The following is a 19,754-nucleotide window of genomic DNA, read 5'->3' as shown; positions in this document are numbered from 1 at the left end:
TTTAAAAAAAATCTATAGCCTACTTTGTTAATTATCAAAGATATACAAAATTTGTCAAGGAGCTCTGACACATATCAAATTAGTTAAACATAAATGAATAATAACGTTCAAATGCTGCAACGGTGGTGTAAAACTGGTCCATTCATCAAGTGCTGGTTTCAGTTAAGTTGGGAAAACCCATTAAGAAAGCAACTTGGCAGTTCAAAGCCTGACCATATTGTATTTATGTAATTTTTTTTTGAGAGCGAGAGAAACAGACAGGAAGGGAGAGAGATAAGAAGCATCAATTCTTCGTTGCAGCACCTTAGTTACTCATTGATTGCTTCTCATACATGGCTTGAGCAGGGGGCTCCAGGTGAGCCAGTGACCCTTTGCTCAAACCAGCTGAGGCCGTGCTTAAGGCGGCGACCTCGTGGTTTCAAACCTGGGTCTTCAGTGTCCCAGGTCAATGCTCTCTCCACCGTGCCACCACCGGTCAGGCTGTATTTATGCATTTTGATATGTACTGTTGATAAGAAGTTATCCTAAAAACTATTTCAAATAACAACAATAACAACAACAACAAAAAAAAGGCAGGGAAATTTGTCCAGTTTCTAGTAAAGAGATAGTGAAAGTAGCCTAAACTGCCCAATAATGGTCAAATTTGCACTTAAGTTTTGGTACTGAAAATTAAGTAGCAACACAGATAGATGCTTGACAAGAGATAAACATGATACAAAAGTGTATTTCTGGCCCGGGCCGGTTGGCTCAGTGGTAGAGCATCGGCCTGGCGTGTGGAAGTCCCGGGTTCGATTCCTGGCCAGGGCACACAGGAGAGGCACCCATCTGCTTCTCCACCCCTCCCCCCTCCTTCCTCTCTGTCTCTCTCTTCCCCTCCCGCAGCCAAGGCTCCATTGGAGCAAAAGATGGCCCAGGCGCTGGGGATGGCTCCTTGGCCTCTGCCCCAGGCGCTAGAGTAGCTCTGGTCGCGACAGAGCGACGCCCCGGATGGGCAGAGCATTGCCCCCTGGTGGGAGTACTGGGTGGATCCCGGTCGGGCGCATGCAGGAGTCTGTCTGACTGCCTCCCTGTTTCCAGCTTCAGAAAAATACAAAAAAAAAGTGTATTTCTACTATGACTGAAAACACATAAAATAGATACGAACAGGCAAAGAATTAGGGCATATACAACAATGGTGGTAGCCATTCGTACTTTCTGACTTGTGGCTAAATTTTATGAAATGACAATATATTTTCTGAAACATTTTCCTAAAACTAGTCTGTGTTATCAACCATTTCCAATGAAAAGATCTGAAGTCAAAATTTAGTTCAAGAACCTTACCTCTGTGTTAAAAACACAAGTAAACAAACAGGTTTCCTATTCTCGCTCTCTTCTCACCGAAATCGTTACAAATCCTCGGGCCAGGTAAGTGTGGAAAGGGAGGCACATAGTCACGTGTGGCGAGGTAGACCGCACACGATCATTTTACAGGCTCCGAGACAATCGCCAATCACCCTGTTGAACACCGGCTAGCCCAGAGTTCGCTAGATGTACTTGATCACAAAACCCTCTTTGCAGAGAAGACCTTCAAACATTCCTCTCTCCGCAGTTTGGGAAACAGTGCTCGGGTCAATGATGGTTGAAGGAAATGATGAGGAAGAGATTTTTAGACCGTGTGCGCCCCAGTTGAGAGTCGCTAACGATAGTCTGCCATATCGCGCAGGTATGTATATTAAGGCAGAAAAAAAGCCTGCGAACCACTGATCTCTGCTGCTACTTAGAAACAATGGAACCCACTCAAGTAAACCCTGGAGGGTCCTAGTTTGGGAGGTTTTCTGGTTCTTACGAAAGAGGTTCTGATCTAGTCCAGAGATAACAGCAATTTCTGCAAAGGAATGGTATCTATTCTTTGTAATTATGATGTGGCAACCAAAGAAATCTGAGTAACCTGTATGAGAATTAGTCTCTCCTAGATAGAAATACATGAATGTTCATGACGTGAAAAAATAAAGTGTTATCTTTTTGAAGCGTGGATATTTTAAAACGATGCGTGTGGTCGTAGGGCAGCTCTACTGAGCAGATTCCAAATATCTACTTCATAGCGCTAAGGAGCGGGCAAACACAGCCCACTGCACACAGTCCCCGCGCACTGTCTACGCCACCCTTACCTCTGGTCGAAGCGTCGCTTTCATGCAGACTTGGCAAAGAGGTCCATTCCGGGAGAACTGAAGGGGAAGGTGCCGAACTCGATTTCGACATGTTGGCTCCTCACAAATCAGCCAGCCCTACAGAGAAAAAAAGAGAACACTTCAGTCCTCTCACCACCATCAACAATACAAATAAAAACCCCTTCCGTTACCAGATAGCATCATCTCAATCAAACCTTCCTCAGAGATTCCGAGGTAGCTCCTTACCTTTCTTTCCTGATATGTTAATTTGATTTATACCTCAAACATAAGACTTAGGCAACTCAACAATTTTACAAAAAAAAGAGATTACACGAGGTGTTATTGCCTTTTCTTAAAATCTAGTCCCCACCCTACATACAAAAATATCTCCCCCCAAAACTTATATGATTATGCCTGGCCTGTGGTGGCACAGTGGATAGAGTGTCAACCTGGAACCCTGAGGTCGTTGGTTGAAAACCCTGGGCTTGCCCGGTCAAGGCACATACAAAAAGCAACAAGCAACCAATAAACAAAGTGAAGCAACTATGAGTCGATTACTTCTCACTCCCCATCTCCTCTCTCTATAAAAATCAATAAAGTAAAATCTTAAAAAAAAACAAACTGATATGATCACACCCAGATATAAATCAAGTGGTTTTAGTTCAGTAGTACAGACCACGACCACAGTAAAGAATATACCATAGAAATAAATGCCTCTCCCAACAGCCGAGTAACTATTGATTACTAAATTGCTGAGATCAGTTTCCTTCTCTATGAAACGAGTACAACAGTACTTGCTTTACAGGGTTGCAGTGGTTGTGATATAGTACAGTGCTTAGGACTATATCTGGCATAAGAGAAACACTGACTAAATGTAAGCAGCTCTTTCACGTAGAATTAAAACATTCTTTTACACATGTTCTCTGGAGGCATAAACATGGCTGGCATGTTTTCAAGGACAATGTCAAGGGGCCACCCTTTTCCAGTGGTTTCAAGTAGCTACTGCCCACTTTGCCGCCAGTTTCTCCTGCAATTGGCTCTCCCTGGCTGCTCGTCTGAATTTGCCCATAGAGATGTGATAACAATATGCCTATTATCACAAGTCAGCACTGTTTTGCTATAAAATGTATGTATTAAACAAGGGAAGCAAGACTTCCCAAATGGGGTTGAGCAAAACTCAGGGGCTCTGGGGGCTTTAGTGCCACCTGCATTAGGCAGTAGAAGTCTAAGGCAAATGAGGGGTAGAAGGTGAACAAGGCAGGCTCCCTTGTTGAATGGGCTCCCACTCGGGAGCCACCAGCAGGGCCCTGTCTTTGACAACGTTCCATTGTTTCTAGACTCAGCACCCTGTTGGATTTTTTTCTCCCTAGAGGAGAGCAGTATATTTAAGATCGCTACTTAATTATGTTAGGGACCTTTGTCCACCACTTATTAATGTGGCCAGGTAGCATTAATCGAAAGCTGCGGGATGTCCCCATCATTGCTGTGCTAAATGACCTCATTCCTCAGAACAGGCTCTTCTTGGAAGTAGCTACAACCAAACTCAAGGGAAAGCATCTCAATCAGTTCTTCCAGTTCCACTGATGACTTTTACGCCCAGAGAAAGTGCACTGTAGAATTGTTGACTACAATATGCTACTTTTAAAGAATATAGAATCCGTCTAGTCAATTCACAGTAAGCTGCATTCCCACCTTCAGTCAACAGACTGAACTAGTTTACGTAATATTATTTAATTTGAACTTTTCAGGTAGAGGGTCTCAAGGAATCCTTATGAAATCTTTAATACACTCACAGAATTATATTTAATATTGTGGAGAACAGGCAAAGAGTCCCCGGGTACGGAGCTTCAGGAGACCACAATCTAAATAGGAAAACAAGGTCCATTCACACAAAGAAAAAAGCCAATCAGTATGGTTTGGCTTTAAGAAGTTGTATGCTACCAACTATAAATCGAAACAACACAGAGCAGGGATGGAAGGAGGCGCGTGGACCATATGCGTCCTAGACAAAAAACTACCACAAGAAACTCCACAGACTGGAAAACACAGCCAGTCGCTCTGTATCCTAGGCAACTGTCTGTTACGATCCCCAGGGCCTAGAATCACATTTCCTTGATTTCGGGACACATTTCTAGTCACATTTTAATATTTCTAAAACTCAAAAGCATTTATAATTGATATGTACATTTAATGATGTATTTATACATATTTCCTTGGAAGAACACTGTGAACAGTGCAGCTCACAACTGGCCCCTCAGAATTAAGGAACAAAACACTTCGGTTCAGCCTGATTTAGGCATGGGGACTGCAGAGGGGGACAGTGGAGCTGGCAGCAGCAGCAAGTGTTAAATTTTAAATGCAGCCTATAAACACTAAAGGCCAGGCTAGTTGTTTCTGGAAGTAACCATTTATGCATATTAATAAAGGAGACAGTAGACTTCAAGCAAACCATGTACAAAAGATGCCGGACTGGACAACTCCTTTATCATTCATTTGGACTTGTTATATATTTACCACCTGAGGCTTTACACACTTTGAGATATCAATCAGTTAAACTGCCAAACATAGCTGTAACTCAAGCAATTCTAAACATAATTTTTAAAAAGTAAGCAGACAGGTAACAACTATCATGTTTTGAGACAACAAATTATTAAGCACCAGAATACGACCTGAAAGTTAACACTATTTTTTCTTAGTTTTTTAAACATACTGCTCACTAAGCTAAGGTTATTTTCAGATGTTTTTGAAATCTGCTTCCCTCAATTTATTACAACTTCAGGACCCACTAGGTGAGCTGCCAATGAGGGAGACGCTCCACTGTCACCTCACCTGTTTCTAAAGCAAACAGCTAATTCTATTTCCGACCCAGTTCCTAACTCACCGTCCTTTCAAAGCAGATAGAAAACAGATAATAGATTTTGTCTAGACTTCCTACCAGTTATAATTAATGATAAAGAGGCCTTTTCTTCTTTGCCACCTCTCTCTATTCAGTACTTATTTGGGTTTGTTTGTACTTACTATCTGTTAATCTCCCTTCACAAATGACAACAATAACTAGTGCTATTATGCATGGAAATTAAACATGCTGATAACTAGGTGAAGGGAACTGGGGCTGAAAAAATATCAAAAGCCTCTAGCTCTTTATGCCTCTTGTTTTATTTTGATAATTAAGCCTTTGTCCCGGTCTATTTTAAACAAAACTCTTCTATGGGACAAACAGGCCCTAATCATATTCAATATGTGCTTTGCTTCCATTCAGTTGTGTCAAGTACATTTGGGTTAACCCTTTGTCCCCCCAACAAATAATAACTGACTTTACTAAATCAGCCTTTCAGAGAACATTTGTGATGCTAAAAATAAACATGCCAGGTCTTTGAAAATATTTCACGATGGGGCAAATCAGGCAATGCAAGATCTCGCAGTGAATTTTACTATGCATGGGTGTTAAAGCGAATGAAGATACTAACACTGTAGAAATTCACTTTGAATTATCGCTCACAGGGACAAAACTAAACTTATTTTCCTTTCATACTGTGGGAAATAAGGTACAGCTCAACGCTGCATTGCCAAGTCAATATAAGAAAAAAAATTTAATACAGTGTAGTTCTTTGGAAGCCCAACCTATAAAAATGTTTGAGCTTTAATAAAAATCTCCAGAACCAGTGTAAGGATGTTGTCTGCCATTCAAATACGTCATTTTATCATGCAGTGCCATATCAAAGGGCCCCACTGTCATAACCAACAGAAATAAGGTCACTGACATACTTTGTATATTTTTTATTTTCATGCACAAATTTCTGCATCCTCCTTTTATGGATATACAAATTTGGGGGTGTTCGCAAAAATAAAAATATTCTGAATTATGTGTTGCGTGTGTGTTTGAGTAAATAAATAAAATAAAAACATTAAGTTTACAGATGGTCCCACAGCCATGTTGATAAGTAGAGCATTCAAAAGAGGTGAAGCCAGCTTACCAATAGGAAAACAATTTTTTTCCAAAAATGCCAAGATCTGTCACCTGTTGTTTTAGTCTCAGCATTACTAATTCCTTTAAATCATTGTGTACAAAACTGCGTCAAATGCTGATTGGTTCTGATTGCTAAATTATATTTCTGTGGCCTCAACTAAAATGCTTCTGTCTGTACATGCTAAAAAGGTATTGATTTCCACTAGAAAGTGAGGCTTTCCTGGGGGCTGCCCCTTAAACACAAACTGCTATTTATTTGTATATATTTGTACTTTTAGAAGGATGCACGCACAGACAACATCCAGACCTGGAAATGCGGTGCGTAAGAGGCACTCAGAAATATCTTCTGAATACAGTAGTCTCCCCGGCCCCGCCACTTCTCCACAGGTTCGCTGTCCGTGGTTTATTACCTACAGTCAACCCCAGTCTAAAAATATTAAATGGAAAGTTCCAGAAAGAAAACAATATGTAAGTTCTAAGTTGCGCGCCATTCTTAGTGTGATAAAATCTCGTGCAGTCCCGCTCCAATCCCACCAGAGACGTGAATTATCCCTTTGTCTAACACTCTGCCCATTAGCCACTTAGTAACCATCTTGGTTATTAGATGACTGTGGAGGTACCACAGTGCTTTTGGACAAGTAACCCTTATTTTGTTTAAACTTTATTCACATAACTCTTATTACAGTATTCTGCTATAACTTTTCTATGTTGTTGTTATTGTTGTTAATCTCTTACTGTGCCTAAGTTTACAAATTAAATTTTATCACAGATATATATGTACAGGAAAAATATATCTATATCTATATCTATATCTATATCTATATCTATATCTATATATTGGTTTTAGTACTATCTGTGGTTTTAGGTATCCACTGGGGATCTTGGAACATGTCCTCCATGGATAAGGGGGGAGTTCTGTAAATGAAATGAATAGCAGCAGTAAAATAAAAATGCACAAGAGCAAGTTCATGGAAATAATAAGGAAGGGGTCTAAAATTCACAGTAATTCTTACTCTTGAATCAAATATGTGCTGGGGTCCTTCCCCTCCCATTTCCAACCAGTCACTTCATCTGCCCCCTGGCCTTACAGTCCTATTACCAACAGCCATATCCGAACCCAGGCCTCAGAACAGATGAACTGCTATAGCCCCTACCTGGTTTCCCTGACTCAGTTCTCTCCCGCGTCCAATGCAAAGACAGGCGAATGTGGATTCCCAAGGCCTCTCCACTCCCATCACTCAACTGCGTACTTTCCGTAGAGTATTAAGAACACACACTTTGGTCTGGCTTTCCAATCTTTACAGCCTCTTCCCATTCTTCCTTTCTCATCATTCTCTTGCACAAACTCTGCCCTATCCGATTTGTTTTCTACCTTCATCATGTTTTGCCTATGGCCACCTCCTTATCTTTCCTCATGCTGTAGATCTCGGCCTAAAATGCCTCATCCTTGAGCACTACACTTCATTCTTCTAAGAAATGTTCCCGCCCTGGCCGGTTGGCTCAGCGGTAGAGCGTCGGCCTAGCGTGCGGAGGACCCGGGTTCGATTCCTTGCCAGGGCACACAGGAGAAGCACCCATTTGCTTCTCCACCCCTCCGCCGCGCTTTCCTCTCTGTCTCTCTCTTCCCCTCCCACAGCCAAGGCTCCATTGGAGCAAAGATGGCCCGGGCGCTGGGGATGGCTCTGTGGCCTCTGCCTCAGGCGCTAGAGTGGCTCTGGTCACAACATGGCGACGCCCAGGAGGGGCAGAGCATCGTCCCCTGGTGGGCAGAGCGTCGCCCCATGGTGGGCGTGCCGGGTGGATCCCGGTCGGGCGCATGCGGGAGTCTGTCTGACTGTCTCTCCCCGTTTCCAGCTTCAGAAAGAAAAAAAAAAAAAAAAAGAAATGTTCCCGACCCCAGTGAATCTCCCTGTATCTCAGCTACAAGTGAGCACACAGTGTTCTGCACTGGAATCGGTACTGTTCTCCACAGTCAATAGCACAAAGGTTCACACTCAGTCAAGAATATGGAACTGAAGTTAGGGAAAACCACACGAGTGCAGTTTCCTCTCCCATTTATTAATGGGTCATATTGTTTAAGTCACCGCATCTCTCTCTGAGCCTTGGTCTCCTTGTCTATAAAACAGGAAGTAATAACACATATTCTATCAGAGATAAGAGGATCAAATAAGAAAGCCCACAGAGAGTTCAGTAAGTGTAAATATCACCCTACTTATGCCTCCAGGACTGGGGAACAACAGAGCGGGCTACAGCTGACTACGAACTATTACAGACTACTATTGCAACCAGGGAAGAGCTGGGTCAGTTTCCACCTGGTGTTATTGCAAATGGAGAATCCAAACACTGAGTAACCAGTACAATTAGGCAGAGCTACATTTCAATATGGTTGCAAAATAATACAACTATGTAGTTGACGTAAGTGAAATGTTCAGGTTTTCCCTGATTAAACTATAGTGGATTTGAAGTTATAGATGGCAAAATGGATGGTGAGGGAAGAAGAGGTGCTCTTTGCTTTATGTGGCGTTCACAGAGATTTTCAAGAGAGAACACAATACACAATGCGGTAAGGCAGTGACATGTGAAGGCTCTCCAGGCACGTGATGACAGGGTCACAGGGCCAGGTCTGCCGGCACGTGTGCTCTCAGAGTTCATCATATCATTACTATTTATCTGTAACGGCCCTGACTGCCCTTCTCCCCAAACTAGATGCACTTTGAGAATACCAGATGCTCTTACCACCAAACCATTTATAAATGTTCTGGGGTTCCCTCGTAGTCACATTTTTCTGTCATAGAATTATCCCCCGCGTAAAATGGGTCTTCTTATAGACAGTGCACGGTATGGGCCCACAGCTGCCTTTGAAGAATGACATGTTGTGATTTGGGATTTCCAGAAATATCAAAAAACAAATTGCTTTCTGACCCACATTTGCGCCCAAAACTGGGAGAAATTTTTTCTAAGATCTCCAGGGGAAGTTTTAACAGGAACACGATTTTGCATTTACAGTTAAATTCTCCATACTGCAGCATGCTGGCATGTCAAAGAGTGATTATTAAGTCTCAGAGAGGTGCCAGGGTAGAATTTGAAAGAGCAACACCGGAAAAATACATATAGAAACGAACTGTTACCAAAGTTAATACAAAAGTATTTTAAACAAAATTATCAAAAAACGAAAAAAAAAAAAACAGATGGGGAAAGTGCCTTGTTGCTCAATGTAAGCATTCTGAATATTATTAAAATTGATTTTGAAAGTAAGACATCTCTTTCAAAGAACAGTCACATTTGATTTCATCCAAGTTATTTGAAATGTATTGATCTTATCATTTGTGCAAGGACTAGACTCTGCCATCGGGTTGCTGAAAGGATAATGGAGCACCCCCAAACTGTTATGATAGGTTAGGTGCAAACAGTGCTCCTCATTCAAACACATAGAATAGCACTACAAGTGGACGGATTCCAACCTCAGCAACTGTCTATTACAGGAGAAATTAGCAAGCTGTTCTGCTTTGCCTCACATCAAATCCAATACCATAGCCTTGTCATTTTAATTTGTAATCAGAGGTTGAGCCTCAGAAGATGTACCTGAGAGACACTAAAGATCCCCATGCAAAACCATCTTCTCCTGCTATACTGTGAGCAGAGAAAGCCAACAATTACTAGCAATTTTATTTTACCACTGTAGGACAATACTGGAGCAGTTAAAATTGTCTCTGTGCAAGCAACTGGGGAAAATATACTTAAAATGACTTTATATGGAAAATTACATTTGGGGAGGAAAAAAGTTCAATGGTGAACATGTATCTTTCTGTATGGACAGCTAAAAATCTCTCTTAGTACATTCAAGCCTATTCTATAAAATACTCTCCCTATTCATCCAACTCAAAAGCAAGCTACATTCTTAGGCTATAATAGGTCACAACTAAGTACACAGTACCTTGCTTCAGGAATAATTTCGCTTTGTCTGTCAACTGTCAACAAAGCACAAAGAGCTCGTGCAACCCAGCCATGTACTGTAGATGTTAGAGATGTAACAAAATACAAATAATAAGAATACAAGATTTGTGAGCAGCCTTGCTTTCACTTTATGAGAAACTGAAAGCATTTTCCTCTCCACATCCCATTAATCTCTATTGTATTACAAATCTTTTCACAAAAGACTTCTCTTCCTATGTGAAGCTACAAGTGACTTGGGGATGTAATATTCCAACCGCAGTGAACGTCTGACTCTCCAACATGAAAGCTTATAAATGGGATGTGCCAGTTAAGGCACACAGTCATTTCTGCAAGGAAAAGGAAAAAAGAATCAAATGGAATGAGATGGAAAAATGGCTACGCTGGTCCTTATAGTATTATTTTAGTGATGAAGGCTCTAAGAAAATTTAATTACTTCCATTACCACCCCTGCTCTCAAGCCTTCTCACTCTTGACAAAAAACGTCACCCTCACTATGTACACAAAGAAATAAACTTCAAAAGTAAACTCAAGGTTGAGTTTCATCAATATGTACTTAGAAAAAAAAAGACTGGAAGGAAACACTCTGAAATGCGTCGCTGGCACCTCCAGGCGCGCTCTTCTCCGTATGCATTTTCCAAACTTTCTACAGCAGGTATTGTTTTCAAAATCAGAAAACTCTTAGTAATGAGGGAAATCAGTTTTGACAAGAGCTTTCAATATAATCAAAGTGCTAATACATCTGCAAAATATCTTGAGCTATATATATATCATGTGTTTCGTTGTGACCAAGATGAAGTTTCTGGGAATGTGCTTTATAAACAAAAAAGGCACATAAGATAGTTTTTCCTTTAAAATATACTCTCTTAGTTCAGAAATTGCAAAAATAGGTCAATTTAAGCATATAAGCAATTCTGAAGGAGAAAGTGGCAGGGCACGCATTAGTGGATATTAGGATAATTTATTAAATTAAGCCACTCACTGCAATCCACACAGCCTTCTATGGAGTATGATGTACCCTTTCCTTTATGACGCTGGCTCTCTGGAGGTAGGTAATAAACCAATTTTAAAGGGAGTTGCTTTGTTCCCCATGTCCCCTCCCTGCCTTTATTCAGTGTACACACAGATCAGCTCATGTTCAGGGGAGGAATCAAGTTTTTAAAAATTCAATCAGGAGGATATGGCTAGAACCTTATTTCAAGCAGTCTTTCTTCGCTCAAATCTAGCTAAAAGTAGTTTTTATTGTTTGTTTGTTTGCAGGCTACAATTTACTGGTATGGTTTAATGTGATACGCACGAAGCGACAAATGTTCAAGCTGAACGATAATGTGCAATTGTCTCAAAGGGCATCTTAAAATCAGAATGAAGTTCAAACCATCACCGGGTAATGTTTGTTCATTTAACTTTAATTATTTTCTCCTTGAGAATGGTACTAATGAAACTGAATATCTTTCATGGTTTCGAAGGGCTGTTTGAATAGTCTGTAAACAGAACTAAGGGGAGACGAGAGATCTGGCTGAGCCAGGGGTTGCTAGGTGATGCAGAATGTAAACTCACAAACTTATTAAGGTTTGCCTTGCTTTCATGCCACTTTCACACACTCTCAAAAGTTTTGAGAACTGATTTTTTCAGGTGACCATAAAAAAAAGAGGCACCCCCCCGGAAATGCACCCCCCCACTCCCCCTCTCCCCCCCCCCCACCCCCCCCACCCTGCCGCTCTGCCAGATCCGGAAGAGGAGAAATCTTCCCGACCTTGGGATGTAACCTGGGAAACTGTTGGTTTTACATAAACATAGAATCAGGGAGTTTATGAATGCGTGTAATTTAAGAAACAAATCCCCAAAGGTGGATTTCTGAATTTCAAAAAGATATTTCTCATCTTTTCTTATTCAGTGTGCAATAAAATTAAGATTTCCTTCCAGAAAAAAAACAAGAAAAAAACAAAACAAAAAGAAAACATGATCACAGCTTAGAGGATCTGGGGCACAAAACCCCAAACCCCATGGCAAATACCTTAGCACAGATTATCTTTGTGACAAAACTTTCGGTTTATAGCCACTCATCTCTCTTCTGGCTTAACCAAGGTCTGTCTGTGAGGCTTCTCCCGTCGGCCCCTCCCCCAAGCTCCTTTTTAAGGAGCTGATCAGAGATTGTCCAGTAAGAGCACTTTATTAGATCATCAGCCAGAGGGGTTCATAAGTACTGAGAGCAATGGACTCAAATGCGGCACATCAGTTTTAATAGACCAGGGGCTACTAGTAAACTGCAGATACTGCTGAGAACTTTTCATGCGCTGAACTCTTGAAAAAGCACCGTCTCTCCAGCTTAAATGCAGCTGCCTCTTTCAATGCCACAAATGGGTAAATTTGACAAAAAAGCCACCATTAAGACTACATGAAAGGCTCAAGACAACATCCTTTCAATGCTTTGTACTTCAGTAATCAGATGTACTTACTCACCCCCTCCCCCAAACCCGATCAAGAACTAGTTCTGAATGGTAGGAAATAATTCCACTTTGTACATCTTTTAGTTAATCAAGACTTTCTATTCAGCAATTTGACCTTTTGTTCAAAACAGGATTATCAGTTTTTTCGCCAGTTACCAAGGGCGACTCGCATGGTGAACATAATTGCAATAATTTGCAAAACACCATGGCAACCCACATTACAACTAGGTAAATACTGGGCTTTTGTGCTACATTGTTATTTTCAGAGATGCTGAAGTCAAAGAACGAATGACAAATGAACACAAAATTTATATTTGCTTTGTCTCAAAAGAGAAGAAAATTGATAACAAGAATTGGGGGGAAACCGACTACAGCTGTAATTTCTAACTTGATTAATTAGGATGGTAACAGTCCTTAACAGTATATTCAACAAACAGCCCTGACTTGGTCTCTCCACCCACCTCTCGCTATACCACTACCAGTATCCCCCCCACCCGAGACAAATTTTTTCAGCTTGGAGAACAAACATCCCCCATTTGCTCTTTTCTTCAACTTAATGGAATCCTTAATTGCAGAATATTGTTCTCCTGCTCTTCCCGACAGAGAAGACAGAGAAAACGGAGAGAAGGGAGGAGAGCCAGGGCAGACGGAGAGCTACAGTCATTTTCCCCTGCCTCTTCTGGTCACCCCAGGCTCAATGATGAGATGGCATTTTCCTGATCTCAGCAGCTGTTTCGTAGCAGACAATAAAGTAAAAACTATTGAGCTTCGCAGAAAAGCCACTTCTTTCCTCTTGGCAATACAAGGTTAAGTCTACACGCCGATAGGAAGTTTCATCATTTCTGTGCCAGAACAGAAGAGGTTCTCTTTAATGTTAATTAAAAAAAAAGAGAGAACCATACATATTTCCTGTAAATAATTATTAACTGTGCTTCTGTCCAAAAAGCTGTTGAAATGCATGTGTTTGCTATTTGAGGAAGATGTTCAACAATATCACCAATGTGCTGAAAACCACTTTATACTCGGAGAGAGCCCAATTCACAAAACAATCTAAAAATATCAACTCGGTACTCAGAAATTAATACAAAAATCCACATAAATGTCGTCTCAAAAATAGTACTATCTTTCCTGTGATAAATTTGATGATTAGAAAAGTTCTATCAGAATTGTTTTACTCGGGTATGAAAGGCAAGTTCTATTTTATAGTGAAGGAGCCGTGCTTTCTAAGAGGCACGAATTCTGTGATACTGCCTAGCTTTTTGGAAACGATCAAAACGGGCTTTTCCCATGTAAAATGTAATGTTTCGCTAGAGAAGAGAAAAACACACAGAGAAAGGGCTGGGTAGAAGTTACAGCGCGGAGATCTGAAATAAGCAGCTCCACATGCACTCAACACAGCCCGCTGTCCCCCGCCTGCCTATCTGCACGTTTCCGCTAACTTCTGAAAAATCAAATGAACCTGATACTGTAATAGGTCCGTTCTTATTTTGTCAGGGCTGAAAACTCCCAGACAGATCTCGAAGATTCAGCTTAGAGAAATCATAATATAACATTCTCCAGGATATGCCTCTGAAATGACAGATACCGTGATTTCTCTGGAGGAGTACAAATCAAAAGAAAGTGACACACGAACTCCTCAGTCAGTGCCAACCTCTTTACCCTTGGAAAATATATTTTATTTTCTGGCTTAATTCATTCTGAATTTACCATACCTGTGTTAAGTTCTTTCTTATCAAAAGTCCAATTAGGAGGAAATGTATCCTTTAATGCCAAGTAATAAAGGGTTGAACAAGCCTTCCATATGTTTCAATCAAAAAGACTTGATGACAGATCATAAAGTGGGTGTAAAGTCCCCATGACACTGGAACTTCAAGATATCTGGAATGTCTTCGCCTGTAGCATTGTACCTGGTATACTTGATCCCTCCTGCCCCAACCTTTTGTGGCTTCTGTTCCAGTGGGCTTTTTTTTTTTTTCCTTTTCTCCTCTTTGGCCAACTGAACAGGATGCTTAACTTCTATTTGTGAATTGCAACATCCAACCCTCTATGATGTTAATAAATTACCCAAATCCCAAAATCGGGAATGGCAAATACCTAGCGGGAGGCTGCATTCCATCTACAATGCCCACATAGGATGAGCAACCCCTCAAACCAGACTTTAAAAACAGAGCGATTCCTACATGGCTGACATCATGCGTGCTGCTTAGTAAATCCTTCCTTTAAACCCACCTGCCATCCTGCCCTGACTCCTCGTTCTAGAACAATCAATTCTGGCTGTGCATGCGCAACCACGAGAGCATTCTGGGTAGGGCCTGAGAACTTGCGTCTCTAACAAGTTCGCCTGTGATACTGTCGCTGCTCCTGCTGCTGACATGGGGAGCACACTTTAAGAATCACTGGTCTGCGGTACAGAATGGGGAATTGGGATTTTAAAAAGTAACCCAAGTGATTCGGATGAGTGACCACAGTTGAGAGCCACAGTCTATATGATCCTCATTCTCTCTTGTTCAAAGAAAACTACTGGTTTACTATTTTCTGAAGAATACACTTTATAAATAGAATTGTACTTAAAAACCTCTCTCAACACTTACTCATTCAATATTTACTTTTTCTTTAGATACGTGGGTCTCTCGTTTACTCTCCCCAAGTCCTCGGTGCAGCATTAGAATCAGCAACCCCTCAAAGCAGACTTTAAAAACAGACCGATTCCTACATGGCTGACATCATGCGTGCTGCTTAGTAAATCCTTCCTTTAAACAAACCAATAAATGGAGAACCTTACTCCAATGATAATGATACAGTCCCTACAAAATGAAGTTTGCATCACTTAGGAAGACAGGATTTTAGGCGTGCTGGTGGAAATACTGTCTATGAAAACAAGCACAATTACATTTTGACTTGACAAGTAATGTGAATATATGTGAACCCTAAATTTTAAAGTTGAACGGGACTTTAGAGCTCTCATCTAAGCTTTCAGACTCTGGGGAAAATGAAGCCCAGGATAAAGTATAGATTCCGTGTGCACCCTCACAGTTGTAGGACCAGCCAGGCTCGGAATTTCTACCCAGTGCTCTGCCCCCAACCTGCTCTGCTTACTGCGCGACCCAATAGCTGTGTGTGGTTCCCGAGCACCTGGAGTGTGGCTGGCTAGTCCAAACTGAGATGTGTCACAAGTACAAAACATACAAAGACTCAGTCCAAAAAAGATAATATATCTTACTGATATTTTTAAGATTTATTACAGATTGAAATATTTTGGATAGAATGGGTTAAGTAAAATCTATTGACTATTTCTCCTCTTGTTTTAAAAAATACAAATGGAAATGTTTCATGTACATGTTCTAAATCTTGCTTTTTTTTCACTTAAAAGTAGAAGAAATTATACCCTATAAGTATATGTAGACCTGCAATGTTCCTTTTACTGGCTGCACAGAATTCTAGTTTTGATTGTAATGCTTCAACGAATCCTCTTCTGATCAACAATTAGGTTGTTTTTGCTCTCTTACTATTACTAATGTTGCAAGGAACATGACCATATTATACCTTTGACAACATTTTTAAGTACCGTACGTCTGGAAGGAGAAATACCCAAGTTGGAACTGCTGAGTCGAATGGCACGGTGATTTAGAAACTTGACAGATGTCACCAAATTGTAGTCCAAAGAGGGTATACGGGTTTTCAAACCCACTAGCAGAGTCTGAGTACTCCCTTCCCTACACCCGTGCCTGTACTGCCTAACGCCATCTACGACCTAGCTTTCAGATCTTTATCATTCTGATAGGTGAAAATCGGTATTCATTTGCAGTTCAGAACTTAAGAGCCAGCTTGAACATCTTTACCTATGTTTATAAGCCATTTGCATTTCCTTCTCCAGGAATTGCCTGTCTCTGTCCTTTACCTATTTTTCTACTAGATTACTGGTCTTTTTTCCCTTGATTTGCAAGAACGCTTTATATGTGAAGGAATTTAGCCGTTTGTTACAAGGGTTGCGAATCCTTTTCCCAGCTCATCATTCTCCTTTTGATTTGATGGTGTGTGTGTATAATTTTCTGTACTGCAGCAATTTTTACTTTTAAATTCTGTAGTCAAATTTATCACTATTTTCCCTTTTCAGATTCTGAAACTGTGTTGTTTCAAGAAGTCTTCCCAACTCAAACATTATTAAAAAGATCTATTACTTTTATAATTTCACTTTTAAAGTTCAAATTTTTGATCCACATGGAATTTGTTTTGAAGCAAGGAAGAAATTCAACTGCCTCCCCCAATGACTATTCCCTACTAATATAAACCACCCCTTTATATAAAACTAAGTGCAACTTTAGTACTATTTCTGGACTTTCTATATTGGCTCCATTAAAATCATGAGAGCACCCAAATATTTTAATTACCCTAAATTCTTAAAATTTTTTAATAACTGGTAGGCCATCTTCTCTGTGGGAATTTCCCTATATGTTATTTTTTTTCTTATCTAATTACAATAGCTAATACTTCCAAAACTTGGAATTTATCAAGATTTTCAGTGGGCTGCCTCTAGCACAAGATTTCCCAAGAATCTAGGGCTGTGGCCCCAAGTCACCAAAGGATCCCCACAAGTGGAAGAAATGTTATTATATTAAATTACTACAGACCTTTGGGGGAAAAGGCCTGAAATCTACTTCGGGGCTGAAGTTAACTTAAGGATCGTGAATGGCTGACTAAATACTAAAATGGTTCCCCTTATATTGGGGGAATAGTCCTCCTGAAAGCCCCCTGGCCTAACAGAGTCTTCTTTCCCTGACATTGCCTCTAAAAAATAGGTGAAGTTGAAGAGATCTCACTCAACTTTGGGGGCATCAGTCTCCTCTTTCATAAAAAAGGGTGTTAGATCAGACTAAACGGTTGTAAGGTCTGTTGTAGCTCAAGAATCCTCTAATTCTAGGACAAAATTTTTAAAAATGAACTTGAGGTTCCCCTTATAAAAGCCTTCATGACTTAGCCATAACACATTAGGAAAATATACACGTTCCATCACTGAAAGTATTTCCTCTTAAGGAAATCTCATTACTCTACCATTATTAAGTTAGGATTTCATGTTATTACTGTTTTCATTCAGCTGCCCCTGGCTTCGTAGTATACCTCAGTGAGCATCTACGCAGTGGTTCTCAAAGTGCAGTGCCCAGGCCAGCGGCATCAGCACCACCTGGGACCAGGTTAGACATGCAGCTTCTCAGGCCCCACCCTAGAGCCAGAATCGAACACTCCGGGGCATCATCTAGCAATCTGTGGTTTAGCAAGTGTTCCATGGTGTGGCTGTGAAAAATGGGCATGCATTTATACAAATCAGGTTTAATAAGTATAGATTGTGAGGCTAAAAGCTACACGCTATCAAGCTGTAAAGCATCTAGAAGCCAGACTAAGGCACAGTGCTGGGATAGAAGGCTGAAGATATATATACATACATACATCAGCTGCTGATCCTGGCACTTGCCCATTATGCTACCCTTTCAATGCCCCAATACTCTATGCCCTTCTGAATACTTATATTACTCAGGATTTGAATACATACTCCCAGGGCCTACAATTTCTAAATTGGAAGAAGTATAAGGATACCTAGAGAAAATATCACCCACCCTTAGCAGATGTTTTCATGTGTTATTGAAACATGTTCACAGAAAAACCTTTGGCTTCAATTCCGCAGCTCTCTTGAACTTGCTGTGATCCTCTAACAGGTTTGAGTCTACTTTCATGTCGCGCCATGTGCAGCGCGGCTGACACGCCTCCCGTGGATGCTGGGATGGCCTTAGGCCTGCCAGGCCACTCACGAGGCCACTGCCCTCTGTCTCATTCCACTCGGGGGCTTCTGAGATGTCGACAGGAAAAGAGTCCCTTCAGCTCATCTGTGATTTCCATGATAAAACTAAAGAATTTGACTTTTTTCAAAGTGCAGTCACTGAGTATTTCTCCACAGAAGCTGAAAATGGGGCTGGAATAGGTCATGAATTCACGAAGAACAGAGAAGTCCTCCCCCCAATCAACTCTCCTTCCCTGAGAACATGCCTAGAAGGCCCTGCGTATTAGAAGCCAGAAGAGAGATCAACATTTCTACGCACTGGACTTCAAACTATCACTGAGGAAGGAAAGTCTCCTGGAACAGAACGGATTTTATGAATTCAGTAGAGAAGAGAGAAGGTCTGAGATGCTATATGAACTGGCCGAACGACACAATTATTGAACATACTATCAAAGCCCCCTACATTAAGGGGTCAAACACCTGAGGCATTTTCCATACCAATAGGAAAGAAGGGAGACTCCCTGCCCTACTGCTACATTTGTAGTATTACTAGGACATGAATGACCATAGTGGTATGTGGGGCCGGGCATCTGGCGTGCCAATACAGCTATCCACATGTCTGGCCAACTGATTCCTTAAACAGAAAGGATCGGGCCTCGATCACTAGGACATGAATGACCATAGTGGTATGTGGGGCCGGGCATCTGGCGTGCCAATACAGCTATCCACATGTCTGGCAAACTGATTCCTTGAACAGAAAGGATCGGGCCTCGATCACTAGGACATGAATGACCACAGTGGTATGTGGGGCCAGGCATCTGGCGTGCCAATACAGCTATCCACATGTCTGGCAAACTGATTCCTTGAACAGAAAGGATCGGGCCTCAATCTAGCCCAGCTTCTATCCTAGCTGTGTATAAATACTGGGAGCATCATTGCCAAGATAGCATTTGAAGTGACTTTTAAAGTGAAAATCTCCCAAGAGAGTTGTATCTTTCACATATTTATATGAATTAAATCAAATGATCAAATAATAAAATCAAACACTTACTAAGGGCAAACAACATGCTGGGCCTGTATTTAAAAACACGATTCTGGCTTGAGTGGGGGATTGAGATAAAAAAAAAAAGGAAAAAACCTCATGGACATGGACTGCTGGAAGGAGGGAGGTAGGGGAGTGAAAGAGAGGACAGGGTGGGGTAAGTGGTGATGGACGGAGACGTGACTTGAGGGGTGAGCACATTTACAGGGCACAGAGATGTGCTGTAGAATTGTGTGCCTGAAACCTGCATACTTTTGTTAACCAGTGTCAGTCCGACAAATTCAACAAAAAGGAAAAAGTAAATAAAAGGCAGGTACTGAAACCCATCTCTTGATGGATTAAAAGAGGCTTTCTCTAGTGTGCCCTGTTCCTGCGCCCCCTGACCCGTCTGTCCTGGATCTCGCCAAACCCTCCAAGCACCGCGGTACCT

The 19,754-nt window shown here is 41.2% G+C and overlaps 1 protein-coding gene across 1 annotated transcript in view; it reads right to left on the bottom strand.

The window, feature by feature from the left end:
• The window catches only part of POLA1 (DNA polymerase alpha 1, catalytic subunit), a 340,212-nt gene that overhangs the window by 123,185 nt on the left and 197,273 nt on the right, over nucleotides 1–19,754 (bottom strand). The window contains exon 35 of the mRNA XM_066356660.1: nucleotides 2,148–2,264. Within this exon, the coding sequence (XP_066212757.1) occupies nucleotides 2,148–2,264 (117 nt within the window). The remainder of the gene's footprint in view (nucleotides 1–2,147; nucleotides 2,265–19,754) is intronic.

Source organism: Saccopteryx leptura, chromosome X (genome assembly GCF_036850995.1).
Source record: "Saccopteryx leptura isolate mSacLep1 chromosome X, mSacLep1_pri_phased_curated, whole genome shotgun sequence".
Classification (NCBI taxonomy): domain Eukaryota; kingdom Metazoa; phylum Chordata; class Mammalia; order Chiroptera; family Emballonuridae; genus Saccopteryx; species Saccopteryx leptura.
Note: the sequence above shows the minus strand (reverse complement) of the source record. Positions and strands in the feature narration are given on the sequence as shown.